At 43.7% G+C, this 23,448-nt stretch overlaps 1 protein-coding gene across 1 annotated transcript in view; it reads right to left on the bottom strand.

Moving 5' to 3' along the window:
* Positions 1-10,375: 10,375 nt before the first annotated feature.
* The window catches only part of LOC117084538, a 34,619-nt gene continuing 21,546 nt past the window's right edge, over positions 10,376-23,448 (bottom strand). Inside the window, exons 3-4 of the mRNA XM_033213281.1 lie at positions 14,354-14,456; positions 10,376-10,760 (exon numbers count right to left, since the gene is read on the bottom strand). Coding sequence (XP_033069172.1) covers positions 10,680-10,760; positions 14,354-14,456 — 184 coding nt within the window. The 3' untranslated portion in view covers positions 10,376-10,679. The remainder of the gene's footprint in view (positions 10,761-14,353; positions 14,457-23,448) is intronic.

Below are 23,448 nucleotides of genomic sequence, written 5' to 3'. Positions count from 1 at the left end.
GTCATGCCTAATAACCGAGGTGGAACAGTTTTGTCCCAAAACTATCCTTGCCCCCTGCCCCCTGGGTGTGTGGAAAAACTGTCTTCCATAAAACCAGCCCCTGCTGCCAAAAAGGTGGGGACCACTGCTGTAAACCATGTAAATCTTTAGGCTTCATGACTTAGTCCACTTCGTACTGCTATAACAGAATATCTGAGACTGGGCCATTCGTAAAGAACAGGGATTTATTTTTTTACTGCTCTGGAGGTTGGAAAGTCCAGGAACAACGGGCCAGCATCAGTGGCCTTTGTGCCATGTCATCATATGGCAGAAGGTGAGAGAGAGAGAGCAAAGGGGTGCTGAACGTGTCCCTTTATAAGGAACCCACTCCCATGATGACAGCATTAATCCATTCATAAAGGCAGAGTCCTTATTGCCTAATCACCTCGTAAAGGTCTCACATCTTTATTCTGTTACAATGGCAATTAAATTTCAATGTGAGGCTAGTCGCACTGAATCATGCCTCAAATCCCAGCACTTTGGGAGGCCGAGGCAGATGGATCACCTGAGGTCGGGAGTTTGAGAGCAGCCTAGCCAACATAGTGAAACTCCATCTCTATTGAAATACAAAAATTAGCCAGGCATGGTGATGAACATCTGTAATCCCAGCTACTCGGGAGGCTGAGGCAGGAGAATCTCTTGAACCTAGGAGGAGGAGCTTGCAGTGAGCCGAGATCGCACCACTGCACTCCAGCCTGGGCAACAGAGCGAGACTCCGTCTCAAAAAAAGAAAAAGAAAAAAATTCAATGTGAGTTTGGGAGAGGACACACCACATTCAAACCATAGCAATTCACCTGACACAATACAACGCAATGTTAAGGCTTTGATAATCCATTCTTCCTTAATAGAAAAAGGACCTAAAACATAAAATATTTTGAGTGACCCATTTCCTCAGTTACTCCTCCCAACTGAATCCCAATCTTTATCCCTGTAAATGTGTTATCTCCTTCCCAGGTCCTCCTGCATGACAAATTTCTCATTTTTCAGATTCTTGCTCTATTAGACATTTAATAAAATAGAAACCATCAGAAGCTAGATCCCATCACCTATCTCCTTCTCTTGAGTGATTCCTCCACAATCTTGAATGGTCCACAAGTGCTTCACAGACACGGGTTTCTTTCAAGTGTCGAGTCTGGGGTCTCAGCAGCTTTGACAGTGAGGAAAGACGAACGGGCTGTAGAGTTGCGGCCACCCGTTACTTGGAGTGGTGACTACTGGTTGTCTGGGCCCAGAAATCAGGAGGAACAAGCAAACTGTCTCTTCCATGAACTGGGTTTATACACAAGAACATGTGTGTTTCTTCTGTTCTAGAAATTAACATGGGATATGCTTCAAAAACATGATGGGACACAGAAACAGCTTCACGATTCATTCCATTCTTTATTACATGGTTAGTTTTTCACTTTTTTTTTAAGCCTGTGCCTGCAGTTTACAAGTTATGTAATATGCTTGCAACCAAATCATTCTAATGCTCCCCATTGGTTTCCTCTTCTGAAAAAGGAAGGTAATACTAGGACCTACCTCAAAGGATCAGAGAAAGGGTAAAATGGAACAGCTCATGCAAAGGGCTAGTGTTGCACCTGGCACATAGTAAGTCCACAATAAATGTAAGCACATTTTGAAGTGTATTACTAGTCTTTGGGCTAGGGACCTGTACCAAATTGGTTACCTCCTCTTTGCTGCTATTTCCTCATTGATGAAATTCAGAAAACTGTGGGACCCAATTAACTGTGTTATTGTGAAGATTACATGACACAACACAGTGCTAGCACCTAGTTATTACTCAACATAAATTTGTTAAAGCTCTCACAAGACATCAGAAAACCCACTGATGCGCTGTTCCCCCACACGGCACTCAGCATATTAAGTGTGGTCAGCATAAGCAGCTGCCTGGCGTGAAGTATGAGGGCAAAAGGCAGGGTCTCTGCCTTCCAAGAACAAAGGGTGGCGAGCACAGTAACTTTTTTTGGGGGGGGGGACCAAGTTTCATTTGTCACCCAGACCAGAGTGCAGTGACGTGATCTCGCCTCACTGCAACCTCCATCCCCTAGGTTCAAGCGATTCTCCTGCCTCCACCTCCTGAGTAGCTGGGATGACAGGCACCCGCCACATGCCTAGATAATTTTTATATTTTTAGAGACGGGGTTTCACCATGTTGGCTAAGCTGGTCTCAAACTCCTGGCCTCAGGTGATCCACCCACCTCAGCCTCCCAAAGTGCTGGGATTACGGTGTGAGCCACTGAGCCTAGCCAGGAGTAAAGTAACTTATCAAAACCAAGGACTCCCCGCTCAAAAAAAATACTCCCCAGTCAATTGGAGATTCGTTTGATTAGCAAACTACTTTATTCAAAAGAAACTAAACCTTGAAAGTGTATCTAACACCTCAGAATGGCTACATCAGAGAATTAACATGAAAAATACTGAGTTGTCAGCTGCCCCATTGAAGGTCCAGGACTTTGATGAGACAGAACAGCTCTAGGACATGGTCTGGCCAGACATCCAAAGGTGAGTATTGAAAAACTCAAGAGATGTAAAAGACCCTTAGACACCCAAAGGAGGATAAGAAACTACAGACAAAAAGAAAAGAACACCAGCTTTGTTGGGGACCAGCACCCACAGCCATCATAAGTCCTCTTCCCCACGTCACACTGGGCCATTTGGTTATTATCCTTATTTGAGGACTAAACATTTTGGGCCAGGCGCGGTGGCTCACACCTGTAATCCCAGCACTCTGGGAGGCCAAGGCGGGCAGATTACGAGGTCAAGAGATCAAGACTATCCTGGCCAACATGATGAAACCCCGTCTCTACTAAAAATACAAAAATTAGTTGGGCATGGTGGTGTGTGCCTGTAGTCCCAGCTACTCAGGAGGCTGAGGCAGGAGAATTGCTTGAACCCAGGAGGTGGAGGTTTCAGTGAGCCGATATCGTACCACTGCACTCCAGTCTGGTGACAGAGTGAGATTCCGTCTAAAAAAAAATAAAAAATTAAAAAACACTTTTGGTTCTGGAAGCATAATTCGGCTTCCTAGTTCAAAGCAAATTGCATTACAATATGATAAGTAAGAAAAAAATCTGGCCTCATTTTCCAAAAATTGAATTAATGTACTTGAAATATTTTATTTAAAAAAGTGAAGTAGGATGTGTATAAACGTTGTGAAATGTATGTGGTGAGAACAAGCACAAAAACTTTAGTTATACTTATGGATCTTTCAATTTTACATTAAAATATGAGTATGAATTAAATCTATGTAATATCAAAAACAGTATATTTATGGACTCTGTTTTAGACAAAAAAAAAAGTAGTAGCAACTGCTCAATTGTGCTTCCTATATGCCAGGCATGTTCCTAAGAGTTTACCATAAATAAACATAATCATCCTAATAACCCTTTTTATGGATGTGGAAAGTGAAGAAGATTATTTAAGTTGGCCGGGCGTAGTGGCTCACGCCTGTAAACCCAGCACTTTGGAAGGCCGAGACAGAGGATTGCTTGAGCCCAGGAGTTCAAGATCAGCCTGGGCAACATGGCAAAATCCCCATCTTTACAAAAAATAAAAATAATAAACAATAAGATTATGTCAGCTCACATCATTAACATCTTAAGTGGTGGGGTCTCAGCCTGTGCCAGCAGCTACGCTCATGTTAAAGTCACTGTAAGTCAAGGGAACACGTTTCCCACAACCGTATAAATATCATCCCAATTATTTATGTATCTCCCCTCTCCCTCTTGCTAAACTGTGAGAACTTCAAATTTAGGCAATGTAGTATTACCCACATATTTATGTTCCCAGCCCCAGGAACTTAAAAATGATACAGAGACAAAGGGAATGTTCATGAGCCCCCATGATTCTCATGTCTTTTCCTAATCTAGATAGAAATAAAGAAGTCTCAACTGGGTGCAGCGGCTCATGCCTGAAATCCCAGCACTTTGGGAGGCCGAGGCGGGCAGATCACCTGAGGTCAGGAGTTTGAGACCAGCCTGGCCAACATGGTGAAACGCTGTCTCTACTAAAAGTACAAAAAGTAGCTGTGTGTGGTGGTGTGCACCTGTAGTCCCAGCTACTCAGGAGGCTGAGGCAGAGAATTGCTTGAACCCAGGAGGCAGAGGTTGCAGTGAGCTGAGATCATGCCACTGCACTCCAGCCTGGGTGACAGAGCAAGACTTCACCTCAGAATAAAGAAATAAATAAATAAGAATAAAATTAAAAAGAGAAGTCTCTAGTCTTTGAAAGAAACTTATTCACAATTACGAAAACAAAGAGTTAAAAATTGAAAATGCATATGCTTACTTAGTTCAAAATAATTATACATGTTCATAATGGAGAAAAATCTGAATTCATAAACCTTTTGATTTAGTTAACATAATTTAAATGCCTATGGTCTGAGTATATGCCTATGCTTCAGAAACAATGTGCCAATAAATATACCACACCTATGAACGGGAAAGTGTTTTACTTCCCATTAGGTTGCAGATGTCTTAGAAACACACTCCTGCACCACAGCTTCAAGAACTCCAAATAATGACCTGATCTGGTTTCCAAGCTGCCCTGCCAGGAACAAGTCAGAGGCCCTGCAGGGCTCCTCGGTAAGCCGTTGAAATCCCTTTCCCTTCAATGACCCCACCACAGCAGCTCCACTTTTGAATATTTTCAGGTAAGATTTCCTTTCACAAAAGGTTTTCATGGGTAAGGAAAAATGAAAACTTGCTGAATTACTGTAAGCCCCTCTCTGCAGTTGTTTTTATAACGGAACCACCTGTTGATTCCCAGGCTTGCTCGAAAAGAAAACACTGCTATGAATGCGTAGAGCATCTTCCTTTCTGAAAAGGAAACTTGTGCTAGAGGTTAGAGCAAACAGCAAGAATGGGATTGCAAAGAATAAAGGTGGCTGACTAACTCTAGACTTCCTAACCGAAGACTTACATCAGGATTGGGACAAATTAGGTCTAAATCTACAGTGGGCTCCAGGGTGGAAATGGAGGTCTCAGTTAAGAAGCAGGAGAAAGCTCAAAACTCAGAGCCTGGAATTCAACCCCAGGGCCTCCGCGTTAGCATCAGTGGCTGCAGAGCCATCATCAGGACTTCTCAAACCCTGGCATGCAGGCAGAGAGGCTGAGAACACCTGTCACCTAAAAACACATGATTCTAGCAGTGAATCCCTGGGATCAAGCTCTTCAGCAAGCCGTGTGCTGGTTCACCCCAAGGAGGACTTCCAGAAAACGGGCAGTGGGCTAGGTTGACTGTTGGAAACCACCAGTCTCATGGGAACACATTAAAAATTCAGCAACTGCTGTGTTCTCTTCAGAGAACGGAGTGAAGCGTGCTTTCTCATGAAAAAGCAGCAGGAGGAAACTTTTCCCCTAAAGGAATACAGCAAAAGGACCAAACGAGAACCATTATGAGCAGAAAAATCCCTGGTCAAGAGAAATGCACAGATGAGGAAGTAATAGGAATCTGCCTGGTTTTAAATAAAAAGACATCTTCCCATCCTTGGAAGGGAGGAAACCATAATTATTCCTGTGGCGAAAGGACTGTGGGGACAATGCAGGTTGTCCTGAACCTGCGTGAACACCTGGTGAACTAGTTTACCCTGCCTGGCACTCACTTAGCCTGGGCCCAGGAGCCAGAGAGCTGGGATCAAAACCAACTGTTGCCAAAGAGCCAAAGGAATGACAACCAAGGAATAGGATGCTTTAAAACAGGACATGTTAGTAAATAATACAAAGAAGAGCAGTGTCAAAAAGCAGATTTCCTTTTCTTCCCATCATCCAGGATTTATGAATTTATGGATCCAATAATGTAAAATATATCCAGAATATTAATCACCCACCACACTCATGATGCTGAGGTAGTGACAATATCTACACAGACCAAAAACCTATTTCACCAACTAACAAGAGCCAACGAGACCCATTATTTCCTGAGGCACGTCTTTTTCAAGAAAAGAAGATTATTCCCTTGGTTCTGTGAAAGCTATCTCTGAGTAGCACTCTTCCCCACGAAAAGTAAATGACTCCACCGTGAAAGTCCCAGAAAAGTAGTGTTTGGCCAGCTGAACTTCTCCAGGGGATGAGGAGCTCACATTTCAGCTTGCATCCCAGATTGCTAGGTGGGAGAGAATTGCATTTGTTTCTAATCTCTTGAGGCTTCAGCACCCCAAGACTAGAGAGCAGAAAACCTCAGTGGTCCTCCAGGCAAAGTGGGTCTGGGGGTTCAGAATGCTCGCTCACCATGTCTGAAAAGCATGCAGACAGATCATAATGCTTTGACTTCTGATATAACCTTCTGGGGTGTTTACATACTTTTTTTTTTTGGAGACAGAGCCTCGCTCTGTCGTCAGTTTGGAGTGCGGTGGCATGATATAGACTCACTGCAACCTCCGACTCCCTGGTTCAAGCGATTCTCCTACCTCAGCCTCCTGAGTAGCTGGGATTACAGGCACGCACCACCATGCCCAGCTAATTTTTGTATTTTTAGTAGAGACGGGGTTTTACCACATTGGCCAGGATGGTCTTGATCTCCTGACCTCGTGGTCTGCCTGCCTCAGGCTCCCAAAGTGCTAGGATTATAGGCATGAGCCACCGCGCCTGGCCAGGAATAAAAAATCTAAATCGAATGTTAAAACCTCTCTCTGAATTACTGAGGATTCTTAGAAAAAAACACTATATTTGTTGTGGTAACAACATATAATAATCAAAGTCTTGAATTGATTTGAGCTCAATTATAACAATGTGCTACATCCATACACACACACAGAAAGAGAAGTGGTTGAAAACCAAGACAAGGAACCCTGTGGTTTTCCGGATCAAGACCAGGAACCACCTCCTCCAGCCCTCCCTGAGCTCTGCTTTCTCCCTTCCCCTCTTTGCCGGTTGAACATTGCTGGCGCCACCCAGTGGCCCCCATGACCCCTGCTTCAATGACACAGACGGCCCAGAAGGCTCAATGCTACCAGCCCTGTCTTAAGTACCAGGGTGACATGACCGCTCCCTTACTGAGCCAGACCACCTGCCTGGATCTTGACATGCATGGTCTCCTTTCATTCTCACCACAGCCCAGGACATAGGAGGGTCCCATTTCACAGATGGGAACAGAGAGGCTTCAAGTTAGGTTGAGACTTTGCTTACAGTCCCAAAGCTAGGGCAGCACTGGGACTAGGCTTCCAACCCTTCCTCTGACTCAGCTGCACACACCATCCTTACTAAGAGGAGAGCAGCCCCTTGCTTGTTTTTGCAGTTGCATTAACTCCCTGAACCCAAGCTTATAAATAACCAAGCAACATGTTCTATAGCTATTTCCAAAGACACAGCTTGATTCCAAACAAATAACTAGGTTGATTTTCTGCTCACCTTCCATCACATCTTAGACTTCAAGAAAGATGATGTCTTTCAAGCACTTACATAAATTCTGGGCTGTGGCAAGCCTCTGATCATTTTCTTGCCACTTCTTCAGCATCCTAAACTTGCAGATGGTAACATCTTCTGCCCTCTCCCAGATATCATCAGTTTTGATAACCTCCAGCTCCAGATTGGTAGTGGCAGGTTTTTTGTTTTGTTTTATTTGCAATAGCACGGTCTCGGCTCACTGCAACCTCTGCCTCCCGGGTTCAAGCGATTCTCCTTCCTCAACCTCACGAGTAGCTGGGATTACAGGTGCCCACCACCATGCCCAGCTAATTTTTGTATTTTTAGTAGAGACAGGGTTTCACCATACTGGCCAGGCTGGTCTCGAACTCCTGACCTTATGATCCGCCCACCTCAGCCTCCTAAAGTGCTGGGATTACAGAAGGGAGCCACCGCGCCCGGCTGGCAGTGGCAGTTTTTACCCCCTCTTTCCTCAGGTCACCAGCAAAGGTAATCAACTGAGTAACTGTTAAGGGAATTTAGTCGTTGCTTCATCTAAACACAGATGATGAATTCAAGAGTTCCTCTGAACACTTCAATCATTAAGAGATACTTACAATGGAAATATACTCTCCTTATTTAAAAAAAAATGTAGCATTGTTACTTTAATCACTTTTAAAATAGATTTAAATGCTCCCCAATCACTGTTTTCCAACCAATCTTAAGGACTAAACGGTACTATTTCATATAATATTACAGTGTTAGAGTATAATGTTCATTCACAGTGATAATTCCAATAATAAGACTGTTTTGAAGGCAGCACAACTTAGGTTGGAATTTTGAAAAATTCAGACACCAAAAATAATTCAAGTGGCTTAAAAAGAAATACAGCTTTGGTCTTACCCATCTGTCTTTATCAGAATGTTAGCAGCACATTGAGACATTTAGTGACCTCAGTGACCACTAAAGAGAAAAGCAAGAGATCTGAATTCTCATCTCCATTATGCCATTTCCTGGTTTTAGGGAGAAATACACATTAAAAAAAAAAACCTCATGGGATGGTATATCTGTTTTGTATCTGATTTGTAATAGCTGCTAATTTCTTAGGAAGTGTCATACACTTAGGAGGTGTGATTTTTGTGAAATACACATTTGGTCTTCCTTATCTTTTTCTGGCATAAAACTCCTGAAATCCGTAGACTCTAAGGAGTGTTTGCAGTGTATATGCTAATTATATACCAAAATTACATATTAGCATATAAAGGATTGTATGCTAATTATTAGATAGAATACATAATATAGCCTGTAACTATAGATGTAATTATATATTATTATAATTAAATAACATAATAATGTATGCTATATAATTAGCATATAAACCTTTATATGTTAATGAGGTGACTGGTAGCTGAGGGCCCCTGGATAACTTCAGGATGGCAGCAGGTCACAGTAAAAACCAAGGCTGGATTAGAAGGTTAGGATTTTCAGCTCCACCCCATGCAGAGAGGGAGGAGGGGCTGAAAATTGACTTGATCACCAATGGCCAGTAATGAAATCAATCATGCCTACAAATTAAAGCTTCTACAAAACCAAAAGGACTGGGTTCAGAGAAGTTCCAGGTTTGCAAATACATCCACATGCAGGGAGTGTGTGCACCCCAACTCCACAGGGACAGGAGCTCCAGTGCTGGGACCATTCCAGATAGCTCCCTAAGTATCTTGTCATCTGGCTGTTCATCTGTATCCTTTATTATACATCTAACTAATAAACCAGTAAATGTAAGTAAAGTGCTGCCCTGAGCTCTGTGAGCCACTGTAACAAATTAATCGAACCCCTGGGGAGAGTCTTGGGAGCCCCAATTTGTAGCCGGTGGATCAGAAGTTCTGGCAGTTCAGTCTTATAACTGGCTCTGAAGTGGGGGACAGTCTTGTGGGACTGAGCCCATAACCTGTGGGATCTGACAGTATCTCCAGAGAGCTAGTGTCAGAATTGAGTTGAATTAGAGGACACCCAGCTGGTGGGCACTGCAGAATCTGCAGAAAAATTGCTTGCTTGGTTGGCATGTGAGGAGTGAGGAGTAGCGTGTGATGAGTGAGGGTAGGAAAAAACACTTTGGTTTGGTTTTTGTACTCTATCTCCTATATCATGTAGGAGGGCATATATGTCTACCAACTCAAATCATTGGCCCCATAAAAATATTAGCCCTCTCATTGAGCTAGTTTTCCTACTTTCACCTTTTTAAAGTGGTCGTGCTATAGTACAGCACAGTTGACTGCCGCAGAGTTTCAGTTAAGGACCCTCCAGGCGTTTCAAATACTGGCGGTAAAGCTAGAAAGAGGTGAGAAGTGACAGGAATCCTTCCCACTCTCCCACTAGGATGCAACACCCAAGCTCATCTTCACCACCTACTTTTTTTTTTTTTGAGATGGAGTCTCGCTCTGTTGCCCAAGCTGGAGTGCAGTGGTGCAATCTCGACCCACTGTAAGCTCCACCTCCTGGGTTCACACCATTCTCCTGCCGTAGCCTCCTGAGTAGCTGGGACTACAGGCATCCGCCACCAAGCCCAGCTAATTTTTGTATTTTTGGTAGAGATGGGTTTTCACCACATTAACCAGGGTGATCTCAATCTCCTGACCCCAGTGATTCGCCCACCTCTGCCTCCCAAAGTGCTGGGATTACACGCCTGAGACACCATGCCCAGCCCCACCATCCACTTATTAACTTGCATTTAACATGTCTACTTGGACTCTTCCCCACTCCACAGGTTTCCTCTCTGACCACTTTCTAGATTGAAAAATGGGCTCCAAGGGATGGCTCTGCCATCTAGTGGCTTCCCGATGTCTGGCAGATTGCTCCCAGTTTTCTAAATCTCTGCCCCATGAAAGTTGCCCAGAGAGCCTATGAAAAACCTAAGTTCTCAGGGCCATCTCAAAACCTGTATCAGATTCTAAACCCAACTTATTAACAAGATCTCAAAGTGACTCTGTTAGGGTTGAGGCCTGACCATCTTTTATTAAAGCAGTACAGTGAAATACTGAATAAGAAACTACCAGGAAAGTGGCTTGATATCTCACAGAACATTGCAAAAAATACACAAAGAAAGCAAATCTATTAATTTGTTGATTTTGATAACACATTGTCATCACCAAAAAGGTTGGAAAGCCTTCATCTTTCCAAGCTGGATGTGGCTCCAGAAAGGCTGATCCAGCAGCATGGGCATTGGATGAATGTCAATGGGGAGGCCAGGGAAAATGAGAATTCCATCAGAGGGAAGGAGCAGAAGAGGGGGATCAAACTCAGTTAATCTTGTTACTAGCAGTTGCCACTTGTGCTGCTTTTTGAAAGGGTTCAATTCTGATCATATTGAACTCAGTCACCTGTCAAGTTGTAAGAACAATCAATTAGAAAAAGTGGTATGAGATTTGAACTAATGAAATCAATTTGCGAAAACATGCAAAACTCTAGGGTCTTGGCAATCTCTCTAAATTTCCAATATGAGTTTGAGGTCGGGCACGGTGGCTCACACCTGTAATCTTAGCATTTTGGGAGGCCGAGGTGGGCAGATTACCTGAGGTAAGGAGTTCGAGACTAGCCTGGCCAACATGGTGAAACCCCATCTCTACTAAAAGTACAAAAAATTAGCCGGGCGTGGTGGCGGGCACCTCTGTAATCCCAGCTCCTGGGGAAACTGAGGCAGCAGAATCTCTTGAACCCGCGAGGCGGAGGTTGCAGTGATCACACCATTGCAGATCACACCATTGCACCCCAGCCTGGGCAACAAGAGTGAAATTCTGTTTAAAAAGAAAAACCTATAATTACTGTAAATAAAACACTGCTATACTGCTATCAAAGGTATATGGAGAAGGAAGTATAAAAATAAACACTTTATTTTGAGTACCAAGTAAATAATAAGAAAGAATGAATAAGACCAACTATTTGATAGCACAACAAGGTAACCACAGTCAATAATAACTTAATGGTACATGTTAAAGTAACTTGAAGAATGTAATTGGACTGTTTGTAACTCGATGGATAAATGCTTGAGGGGAAGGACACCCCATTCTCCATGAGGTGCTTGTTTCACATTGCATTTCTGTATCATAACATCTCATGTATCCCATAAATACATACACCTACTATGTACCAAAAAAATTAAATTTTGTTTTTTTTTGAGATGTGGTCTTTCTCCGTCGCCAGGCTGGAGTGCAGTGGAGCAATCTTGGCTCATTGCAACATGCGCCTCTTGGGTTCAAGACATTCTCCTGCCTCAGCCTCCCAAGTAGCTGCGACTACAGATGCGCGCCACCACGCCCAGCTAATTTTTATATTTTTAGTAGAGACGGGGTTTCACCATGTTGGCCAGGATGGTCTAGATCTCTTGACCTCGTGATCCGCCTGCCTCAGCCTCCCAAAGTGCTGGGATTACAGGCGTGAACCACTGCACCTGGCCACAAAATTAAATATTAAAAAAACACTTTTACTTTAAATGTATTCATAGAAATTCCAGCAAAAAAAAAAAAATCTACAATATCATTCAGCACATTGGAAAACACAGTACTGCGGAAGATCCCTCTGGACACTAACTTTATTGTGATGCAATACGACATTCCTCATTTGAAATGCAGCCCCCTTTCTGACGGGTGCTGCATCTCACGCAGCGCTTCCGCCGTGCGCTTTAGTGAAGATGCCTTAATAGTGATGCATAGTCTCAATTAGATATTGCCTTAGGCCTGAAAAAAGAGCAGAGACCAGAAGCATCTTACAATGCAAAATATTATTAAAATAGATTCTAAACAAATAAACCAGAGGTGGTATAAAGCAGTTTTTTAAACAGCCAAGAAAGTCAGTATAGAAGAATATCTGTTATTCTGGTTGCTACCAGTTAAATATCTCTATTACTGTGGCATCTGCAGTGATGAAAAAGTAGTCACATCTTTCAGGTTCATTTATTTGAAGATGGCAATGAATACCATGAAGAACAACCCAATTCCTGACATACAGAGTCCAAACGACCTCTTTACAGGGCTGTAATTTTAGCTTTTAATAAACTGGCCTGTGTTAAACTGGCTAATTGAATGGGATAGCATCTAGAGCAAAAGTCAGCCACATCCATAGGAGAGGCTTATGCTTAAACTGAGAATTCCAAACATGACTGAGCTCCAAAACAGTTTTCTTTTGAGAGACAAAGACATGATAGGAGACAGACATCAATGGATGACCTGTGCACAGCACTCATTCTGTGTCAGCATTGGTTGTTACCACATCATCTGTCCACATATAACCTGATGGATATAATAGAAACAAGTTGAGAAACGATTCAAAAGTTATTTAAGTGATAAGTAGATGTACAGAAAACAGATCCATGATATCCCGATGTCATTACATTTATGGAGCAAAATAAAAATTCCACATGACAGAAGAAATAGAATTTCTTGTAGGCAACATATAGTTTTTTAAGAGAGAGAAGAAATGAAAGAGTTGGTTAAAACTCCTTTAATGTTCAACTACTAAAATCATTTGTTTTCTTTCTTGCTCTTTCTTTTTTCTTTGTTTCTTTCTTTCTTTCTTTCTTCTTTCTTTCTTCTTTTCTTTTGAGACAGGATCTCACTCTGTCATTCAGGCTGGAGTGCACTGACACCATCATGGCTCACTGCAGCCATCATGGCTAACGACAGCCTTGACCTCCCAGGCTGAAGCTATCCTCCCACCTCAGCCTCCCAAGCAGCTGAGACCACAGGCACATGCCACCATGCCTGGCTAATTTTTAAATATTTTTATAGAAATGGGGTCTCGCCCAGGTGCGGTGGCTCATGCCTATAATCCCAGCACTTTCGGAGGCTGAGGCAGGCAGATCACGAGGTCAGGAGTTGAGACCAGCCTAACCAACATGGTGAAACCCTGTCTCTACTAAAAATACAAAAAAAATTAGCCAGGCGTGGTGGTGCAAGCCTATAATCCCAGCTACTCAGGAGGCTGAGGCAGGAGAATGGCTTGAACCTGGGAGGCGGAGGTTGCAGTGAGTGGAGATAGCACCACTGCACTCCAGCCTGGGCAACAGAGAGAGACTCCGTTTCAAAAAAAAAAAAAAAGAAAGAAAGAAAAAGAAAAAAAGAAATGGGGTCTCACTTTGTTACCCAGGTTGGTATCAAGCTCCTGGCACCAAGGATCCACCCACTTCTACCTCCAAAAGCATTGGGATTACATGAGCCACCATGCCTGGCCTGTGTGCTTTTCAGAATATCATAGTCAACACTGAATTGTGTGTGATGCTGACAAAGAGGTGACGTATCATAACTGAAAATGTAAAAGATGCAGAAATAATATCTACTGCAAACTTGTATCAATGGCAGAAGAAACCTCAGTATCATTTGTAGATGATGACACTAAGACCCTGAACTCCCACATGGAGCCAATGATTTTCAGTGGTCTCACTTCCATCCCATTGCTACTGCACCTCTTTAGGTTTGAAAACGTGTTTATTATACATGTGTCTGTTATTCTAAAAAACTTCCTTGAAATAGAATAAGAAATCAAACTCAAAACAGCTGCAGAAGATGGAGGGGATCTGGTGTTTTTCTCCATCTCCTTCTCCCAGAGGAGGTCCCCACGACCTGTAGCTCTCTCCAGCTTCTCCCAGGAGAGAGGAGGATATTAAAGGAGTGGTTGCAAAAGGGCTCCCCAGCACCAACATTAAACAGGGGAAAGGCGGTCCCATGCCAACACGGTAATCATACACAGCAGGAGCAAGCCGGTAAAGACCAAGCAGGCAGGGTCTGGCAAAGCAGTCGGGCCATCAGGCAGGGTGCAGATCCACCCCCATGATACAGAAGAGACGCTGTCACAAGACCCCACATTCACATGAAGACAGCTGAGATGCAGACTTCTGCCCCTTTGAACCAAACCAAGCAAAGCCAAACCAAACCCACTCCCGGCTGAGCACGCCCACTGTCTGAAGCAGCCCCACACTCACCGTGAGCCCCACTGAGCTCCAGGGATTTGGGCTGCGGGTGTCTGTGGAACTCCAGCAGGCACCTCTGCTCCAGCAGCTGGGGCTTTGCTTCACTTCATCAACTCTTCAAATGTGATAGAGATGAGACAATTATTATATTTGCTTTCTCGCCCTTCTCTACCCTCAGCTCCACCCACCCCACCCTGAAAACTAGAGTTTTTACTGAAGATAAAACTTAATATTCTTTGTTTTCTACCCATACGATTTCCTCAGAATCCATTTTGATCAAATGCAACCAGTGGATAAATTAAAATCCACTGGTTGCACCAGATACATTTCAATATAACTTCCCAATTTTAAACCTTTACTATCAACAAATTCAATTTTCTTTAGAAAAGGAGATATTTAAAATTTTACTTAGACAGGGCACAGTGGCTCATACCTATAATCTGAGGGGATTTGGAAGGTCAAAACGAGTACATTCCTTGAGCCCAGGAGTTCAAGACCAGCTTGGGCAAAATAGTGAGACTCCATGTCTAAAAATATATATATATTTTAATTAGACAGGCAAGGTGGCACAGGCCTGTGGTCCCAGCTACACAGGAGGCTGAGGTTAGAAGGATCGTTTGGGAAGTTGAGGCTGTAGTAAGCCATGATCACGGTATTGCACTTCAACCTAGGTGACAGAGCAAGGCTCTGTCTTGAGAAAAAGTGTATTAATTAATAAAATACAATATCAATATACGATATAATGACAGTTTAGAGGGTCAGTGATTGCTTGGGTGGTAACTGAAACCATGACCTGGGACATCTCACTTTCAAGTCACACACGTGCTTTTCTTTTGCTTCCAGTCCCTCCTTCCTCCACCCTGGTTTTCTACCTCATTGAGGCTTCCAGTCCCTAAACTCTGTTTTTCTAAAGACTTATTTTTCAGCTCTCTCTGTTTCAGTATTTCATGTTATCAAACTGCAACACATGCTTACCACCTACTGACCATGGTTTCATTGGAGCTTTCCAACCTCCTCATAATTTTTGCTTGCTTGAATCACTCTCCAACCTGGAACTGGAGAACATTTACAAAACCAAGCTAATAGTTTAGCTGTCTCCCCTCCATGAATACCACCTTCCCCCAGAAAACCCTCTTATCAGTATATTATGGACAGAGAACCTCAGAGGAGCTACTCCATTTGCCCAAGTCCTCCCCTAGGAAGGGGTGGAACCGGAATTTGAACCCCACTACATGCACTGGCCCTTGCCTCCCACCTCCTCGGCTCCTCTCCAGGTTCGACAGCAAGTCTGGTGGAAATACAGGAACAAAGGACTTAACTGCACTGGGCATTGCCATCGCCACTTGATTGCCTTAACCTGACTCCTCTCTCATTCCATTCCTAGTCCTAGAAACTTTGAAAGGATCACCTGAGTCTCTGACAATCACCAGGGCTGATAGAGTTCAGAAAATGCCCTCCCATGATGCCACTTCTGCAAAATCCTCCAAAACTGCTTCTTTGGAATAAACTACAAGGTTAGCAAACAATGGTTTTCTCAGAAATAGAGTTATAAAATGTGAGAACACAATACACTATTTTGAAACATTGAAAATACCATATCTGGCCCGACATGGTGGCTCACTCCTGTAATCCTAGCACTTTGGGAAGCCAAGGCGGGCAGATCACTTGAGGTCAGGAGTTCGAGACCAGCCTGGCCAATAAGGTGAGACCCTGTCTCTACTAAAAATACAAAAATTAGCCAAGCATAGTGGCGCATACTTGTAGTCCCAGCTATTCGGGAGGCTGAGACAGGAGAATCGCTTGAACCCAGGAGGTGGAGGTTGCAGTGAACCAAGATTGTGCCATTGCACTCCAGCCTGGGCATCACAGTACGACTCTGTCAAAAAAAAAAAGAAGAGAGAGAGAGAGAGAAAAGAGAAAGAAAGAAAGAGAGAGAGAGAGAAGAAAGAAAGAAAGAAAGAAAGAAAGAAAGAAAGAAAGAAAGAGAGAGAGAGAGAAGAAAGAAAGAAAGAGAGAGAGAGAGAGAAAGAGAGAAAGAAAGAGAAAGGAAGTAAGGAAGGAAGGAAGGAAGGAAGGAAGGAAGGAAAGAAGGAAGGAAGCCTACCATATCTAAGGATATACATCTCTGCTGCTAATTCAAGTTGGTTTTTAGAATATGTGTTTCTGGGCCAGGCGTGGTGACTTACGCCTGTAATCCCAGCATTTTGGGAGGCTGAAGCTGGCAGATCACTTGAGGTCAGGAGTTTGAGACCAGCCTGGCCAGCACAGTGAAACTCCATTTCTACTAAACATACAAAAATAAGCCAGGCATGGTGGTGCATGCCTGTAATCCCAGCTACTCAGGAGGCTGAGGCAGAAGAATCACTTGAACCCAGGAGGTGGAGGTTGCAGTAAGCCAAGATCGTGCCACTGCACTCCAGCCTAGGCCACAGAGCAAGACTGTGTCTCAAAAAAAAAAAAAAAAAAAAAAAAAAAGAATGTGTATTTCTAGGGTAATTACAGCTTCTGATTCACTCATCACTCTGTATTTATTTCCATTCTAAAATAAATTCTTGCAAACAAGAGGCTTCTCCATTGTCATTAATTTCTTAGGTGAGATCTTTGAAATATCCTACAAGTAGAAACAGACTCTGGTTTTGAAATTTGCCAGGAATAACTGTCAGAACTGTAAGAGTCCAAGCAGTGCATGTGGCACCTTACAATTATCTTCACATTATTCTAGAAAGCCACAGCAATGAAATAACTTTCACAGAGTCCAAAGAGACATGCCACAGAGGCCAAGGCACCTGTCATCTGACTTTAAGCTCCTGGATCTCCAAACCTCTTCCTGCACAAACTCCAAAAGAACACGGTACCCCATGTGGCACCAGCAACCTTCTTCTAAAAGATTTCAGAAAATTAAATAAGCACTAGCATCATATCTGTAAGCTAACTACATGCCCTTCATGCAAATACAATCTAACTTTATTTTTTTGAGGCAGCATCTCCATCTGTCACCTTGGCTGGAGTGATGTGGCTCACTGCAGCCTCAGCTTCCTGGGCTCAAGCTATCCTCTCTCTTCAGCCTCCCAAATTGTTGGGACTACAGGCGCACGCCACCACACCCAGCTAATTTTTAATTTTTTATAGAGACAGGGTCTTGCTAATTGCCCAGGCTGGTCTTGAACTCCTGGGCTCAAGCAATCCTCCCACCTTGGCCTCCCAAATTTCTGGGATTACAGGCATAAACCACCACACTCAACCCTCAATCTAACTTTTCTACTCTACAGGCTTCCGTTCTACTCAGTTACTTTCTACTTAGCACTTTAGATGTTTTTATCCTCATTTTTACAACTATCCCTTGATATTTTCTATGTATTGTTCAAAGGCCATATAGAGGTTAACGTAACCATTCATCCAGGCTCCCTTGATAAAGCTGAACTTTAAATTTAGCTTTTCTGAATTTCTGAAAGCTAAGTCCAAGAAATCTTCTACATAGGAATAAAATAATCAACCCAAGAAGAAAGGTGTAAAGCATCAGCCAGGAAGGACATCCAGCCTTTCCCAAGTCATTGTCGCTGTTGTTCCTGGGGGAACCTCCCTCCACATTAGCTGAATATGGTCAGCTATTCTAGCTTCCCAGGAAGTGTGCATGAGGCCTTTCTAACTAACCTAACGTACTTGTTAAAAACATAAACTCATTAAATATACTACTTATTCTGAATTTGTGTTAATTACTCAAACTATAGCTCATTAATAAAGACAGTTTATTATAGACCTAATCCTTATTTTTCAACTGCTGTCAACCCCACATTTCAAATCTGAAAGTGTGATGTGTAGTCACCATTGCATCTGTCTACTTTGCTACGTTCAGTTCACCCTCCACGTCTACCCTTATTCTAACTGGACTTATAATAGGCACAGATGAGAAAGGAGATTCAATGACCTCCATGCTGAATTACACAAAAGTTTAGAAAAATGGTTTAAACATTGCAGCTTTGTTCTATATTCTAGGAATCTCGTTCCATTATGAATATCCAAACAACCTCCCCTCAGGCCATAATGCTTTGCACCTAACAGCTGCTTAAATATATATATTTGTGCAACAAAACCCAAAATGAACCCAATTTTCATTTTTTTCCTTCCTTCCTTTCTTTCTTTCTTTCTTTCTTTCTTTCTTTCTTTCTTTCTTTCTTTCTTTCTTTCTTTCTTTTGAGACAGAGTCTCACTCTGTCACCCAGGATGAAGTGCAGTGGCACAATCTCAGCTTACTGCAGCCTCTTCCTCCCGGGTTCAAGCAATTCTTGTGCCTCAGCCTCCCAGGTAGCTGGGACTAGAGGTGCACACCACCACTCCTGGCTAATTTTTGTATTTTTAGTAGAGAAGAGGTTTCACCATTTTGTCCAGGCTGGTCTTGAAATCCTGACCTCAGGTGATGCGCCTGCCTCGGCCTCCCAAAGTGCTAGGATTATAGGCATGAGCCACTGCGCCTCACCCCAATTTTCTAAATCTAAAAAATTGCTCTGAAATTAGCTAACCTGTCTTATTTGAGGAGCTCTTAACCAAGGGGAAACCTCAAGTCACTCTACACTTGACCCTGAGATCTCACATGGCTCCCTAGTATATTGTAGAGCAGTTGCTTCTCAAACTCTGATGTGAATAAGAGTTGCCTTGGAATTCTGCCTGCTGCAGGTTCCAGTGCTGCGGGGCTGGAGTGGGGCTGAGATTTTACATCTTAACAAGCTGCTCTCAGTTGATGCTGATCCTCATGGTACCTTGGTTTCCAGACCCCATTTTAAGTAGCAAGCCTGAAGAAAATAGATGGCCTAGGTTATATATGGGGGAGTCCTCTCCATGGTCAGGCCTGGTGCCAGCACCCACACCAATTCTGGACAGCTCTTTCCCATTTGTTATCTTCTTTTCACTTGTGGAAAAAACCTGGTACTGTGGATCTGAGGATGCAGCACACAATCCTCTGCAAGAAAGCTCCAAATTAGACCCCCCCAGTGGAAGAAAATTTAAATAAACAGAGACAGGACCCCCCTCAGTGTGAAGTTATGTTTAACCACAAAGTCTTAGACATTTATTATTCATTTTCACTGACTTTACTTTGAGGAAGGACTCATTATTGGTTGCTCTGTACGTGTTAAAAGTCAAGGATGAGGCCAGATACAGTGGTTTACGCCTGTAATCCCAGCACTTTGGGAGGTGGAGGCAGGTGGATCACGAGGTCAGGAATTCAAGACCAGCCTGGCCAACATGATGAAACCTTGTCTCTACTAAAAATACAAAAATTAGCCAGGCATGATGGCAGGTGCCTGTAATCCCAGCTATTCGGGAGGCTGGGGGAGGAGAATCACTTGAATCCAGGAGGCAGAGGTTGCAGTGAGCCGAAACCACACCATTACATTCCAGCCTGGGCAACAGAGCAAGAGTCTGCCTCAAAAAATAAAAAATAAAAAAAAGTCAAAGATGGGTAATGATGAATGACTTTGCACAGAATCAAGGGCTCATAATGGCACACTGTTTCTTTGTTTACAATACCAGGACCCAGAGGAAAAAGAGAGCTCATGTGCCATTTGGCATGGGCTACACAGTGATCCACAGTACCTTCTAATGTGGACACAGAACTTTTAACCTGTGAGACTTTGACATGATGCTAGAATCATGGTCTGTTAAAATATGAAGCTAAATTGGTGTTACAGGCGTTGTATGGGTTGCATACATGTTGGCATGCACACACACACAATGCACACACTATTAAACTTTTGGCAAACAACCACTTTTGACCCACGCAGAGAGAATTTGGAAACTGAAAGGAGGCAAGAAAGGGTGAGTCACAGTTAACATCAATCGAAGGTCCAGTGTCAAGCCAGGCTTAACAACAAAGTCTACATATTTGGCTCCAGGACAAAACATGATACTTAATCTCAACTTCTTTTCTGTTGACCTCAAATAAAGTTTTCAGTTTCTGAACAGTGGAATACTCTCTCCGAGTCTACTAGTCTTTGTTGGACAAATAAGATTACATGTTTAGTTCTAATTTTTCTTTTCTTTTCTTTTCTTTTTTTTTCTTTCTGAGATGGAGTTTCACTCTTGTTGCCCAGGTTGGAGTGCAATGGTGCCATCTTGGCTCGCTGCAACCTCCACCTCCCAGGTTCAAGCGATTCTCCTGCCTCAATCTCCTGAGTAGTTGGGACTACAGGCACACGCCACCATGCCCAGCTAGTTTTTGTATTTTTTGTAGAGATGGGGTTTTGCCATGTTGACCAGGCTGGTCTCAAACACCTGATGATCCACCTGCCTCAGCCTCCCAAAGTGTTGGGATTACAGGCATGAGTCACTGCGCACAGCCTAGTTCTAAATTTTACATAGAAGAAGACGTCTTCCAATTATTATGGGTTTTTATTTCACTCAAAAACACTAAGAGGACAGGTGCGGTGGCTCACGCCTGTAATCCCAGAACTTTTGGAGGCTGAGGCGGGCGGGGCACTTGAGGCCAGGAGTTTGAGACCAGCCCGGCCAACATGGTGAAACCCCGTCTCTACTAAAAATACAAAAATTAGCCAGGCATGGTGGTGCACACCTGTAATCCCAGTTACTTGGGAGGCTGAGGCAGGAGAATGCTTGAATCTGGGAGGCGGAGGTTGCAGTGAGCCAAGATCATGCCACTGCACTCCAGCCTGGGGGGGGGGGGGGGAAGGGTGGGGGGGGGAGAGAGAGAGAGAGAGAGAGAGAGAGAAAGGAAGGAAGAGAACTCAATAGCACTCTGTCAGAGCATCATTACCCAAGGGAACAATCAAAGTGATTACATAAGATGTGTGAACGTGACTTATGCGCCTTTGTTTTTCTCCCACTAGAGTTAGTTTTATGTAAAAACTTAAATGATCAAAGATATTAAGTATCCTGTATTCACAATTACTTACAAAAACTATGCCCAGGAAAGGAGCCCAGTGATCACTTGTTCACTGTGTGTGTCTGGGAAAAAGTACATAGATAATATAGAAGTACTATATCAATAAATGCTTTCTTTTTTTTTTTTTTTTTTTTTTGAAATGCAGTCTCGTTCTGTCGCCCAGGCTGGAGTGCAATGGCATAATCTTGGCTCACTGCAAGCTCTGCCTCTCCGGTTCACGCCATCCTCCTGCCTCAGCCTCCCGAGTAGCTGGGATTACAGGTGCCCGCCACCACGCCCAGCTAATTTTTTGTATTTTTAGTAGAGACAGGGTTTCACCATACTGGCCAGGCTGGTCTCCATCTCCTGACCTGACCCGCCCGCCTCAGCCTCCCAAAGTACTGGGATTACAAGCATAAGTCACCGTGCCCAGCCAACAAATGCTTTCTTAAAGCAATTTACAGAATCCTATTTTATAGTAAAAATGCATTTTCAGCAGTCCAGTGTTCACAGTGAGATTGGATTTTATTAAATTATATATGATAGAAAAAAAGTTACTTATATGTATAAAGTCAAATAAACGTGATTGGCATTTTTAAACAAAATTTTAAAAATAAATGTATACAATATGCCCAGATTACATAATTCAAAAAGTGCATGCCACTCAACAATGCTGGCACTTCAAAGACTATTTTGGAAAATGTAAGGTTGCACCTGTGTGACAGCGATCTGTGGGCAAGGCTTTATCCTCCCACTCTTCGGCTGTGAAAGATGTTGTCACTTGTGTATTGGCACAAATCCATCCTGGGTCCACCCACCTCAGGCTTTACAGCCAAGGGCAACTTTAAATAAACATTTACACATCCCAAGTGGTCAATTCAATGACACCCCTCACAGGTCCAATGCATGACAATGCTGTTGAGTGTGCCTCTTCATTTCAGTGCACTGCCTTCAGGCAGGTAAGTGTTTTATTATCTTTTTCCAGAACTGCAACCACTCCTGCTCTCTCATCACCCTTCAGCACAATTCTCCTGTCCTCTCACCAGGAGCACATGGGAGAATGGGAGGAATTACAGAAAACAGGAAGGCAAGCTCACTGCTTCACAAAAACTTCCTTGGTGGAAGCCTCTCCCAGTTCCCTTCTGCGGAAACAATGAAGGTCTGAGGACATGGGGTCATCATCAATCTCTCCATTACAGTCACTCATCTCGGAGACCAGCATTGCAACCGGAGGGCAGCTGCTCCCATTCGAGAGTCATCTGGGGTGACCAGGACCCCAGAACTCTGCTAGAGTCTCACAGTGCTCACGATGACACTTGGCTACCATCAGCCCTCCAGCTCCTTATGCGGTTCAGAAACACATGTTTGGAAGTAAGAAAGGCACTAGGAGGGGCATGGTGGCTCACGCTTGTAATCCCAACACTTTGGGAGGCTAAGGCGGGTGGATCACGAGGTCAGGAGTTTGGTGAAACCCGGTTGTCAGGCCTCTGAGCCCAAGCCAAGCCATCGCATCCCCTGTGACTTGCACATATACGCCCAGATGGCCTGAAGTAACGGAAGAATCACAAAAGAAGTGAAAATGCCCTGCCCCGACTTAACTGATGACATTCCACCACAAAAGAAGTGAAAATGGCCGGTCCTCGCCTGAGGCTCATGACACCCGTCTGTACTAAAAATGCAAAAATTAGCTGGGTGTGGGGTCCGGCACCTGTAGTCCCAGCTACTCAGGAGGTTGAGGCAGGAAAATCACTTGAATCCGGGAGGCAGAGGTTGCAGTAAACCAAGATTATGCCACTGCCCTCCAGTCTGGGCAACAGGGCAAGATTTTGTCTCAAAAAAAAAAAAAAAAAAGAAAGAAAGAAAAGAAAGACAGACACTGACACCTGGTCATGTGACTTTAAAAGGGAACTATTCTGAGAGTCTCTGTCTCACAGGAACTTCTTTCAGTGTGGCCATGGCCCTCTAGGATCTCATTGCCCTTTCCTCTGTCTCTTCCCAGCCTCCCCGCACTTGCTGTCCTCCAGCCACTCCTTGCCATTTCTTTTTGAAGGCACGCTCCTGCCTCAGGGCCTTTGCACTTACCGTCTTCCCCCAGAAATAGCCCTGTGGCTCACTCCCTCATATCCTCTGTTATCTGCTCAGAGGCTGCTCTGTCAGAGAGACTCTCCTGACACAGCCACTCTCCCCTTTTCTTTCTTTCAGGGAATGGGCCCCTCCTGGCATCCTGCACATT

The sequence above is a fragment of the Trachypithecus francoisi genome, unplaced genomic scaffold (assembly GCF_009764315.1).
Source record: "Trachypithecus francoisi isolate TF-2019V2 unplaced genomic scaffold, Tfra_2.0 Lachesis_group0, whole genome shotgun sequence".
Taxonomy (NCBI): domain Eukaryota; kingdom Metazoa; phylum Chordata; class Mammalia; order Primates; family Cercopithecidae; genus Trachypithecus; species Trachypithecus francoisi.
This window is presented reverse-complemented; position numbering and strand designations above follow the sequence as displayed.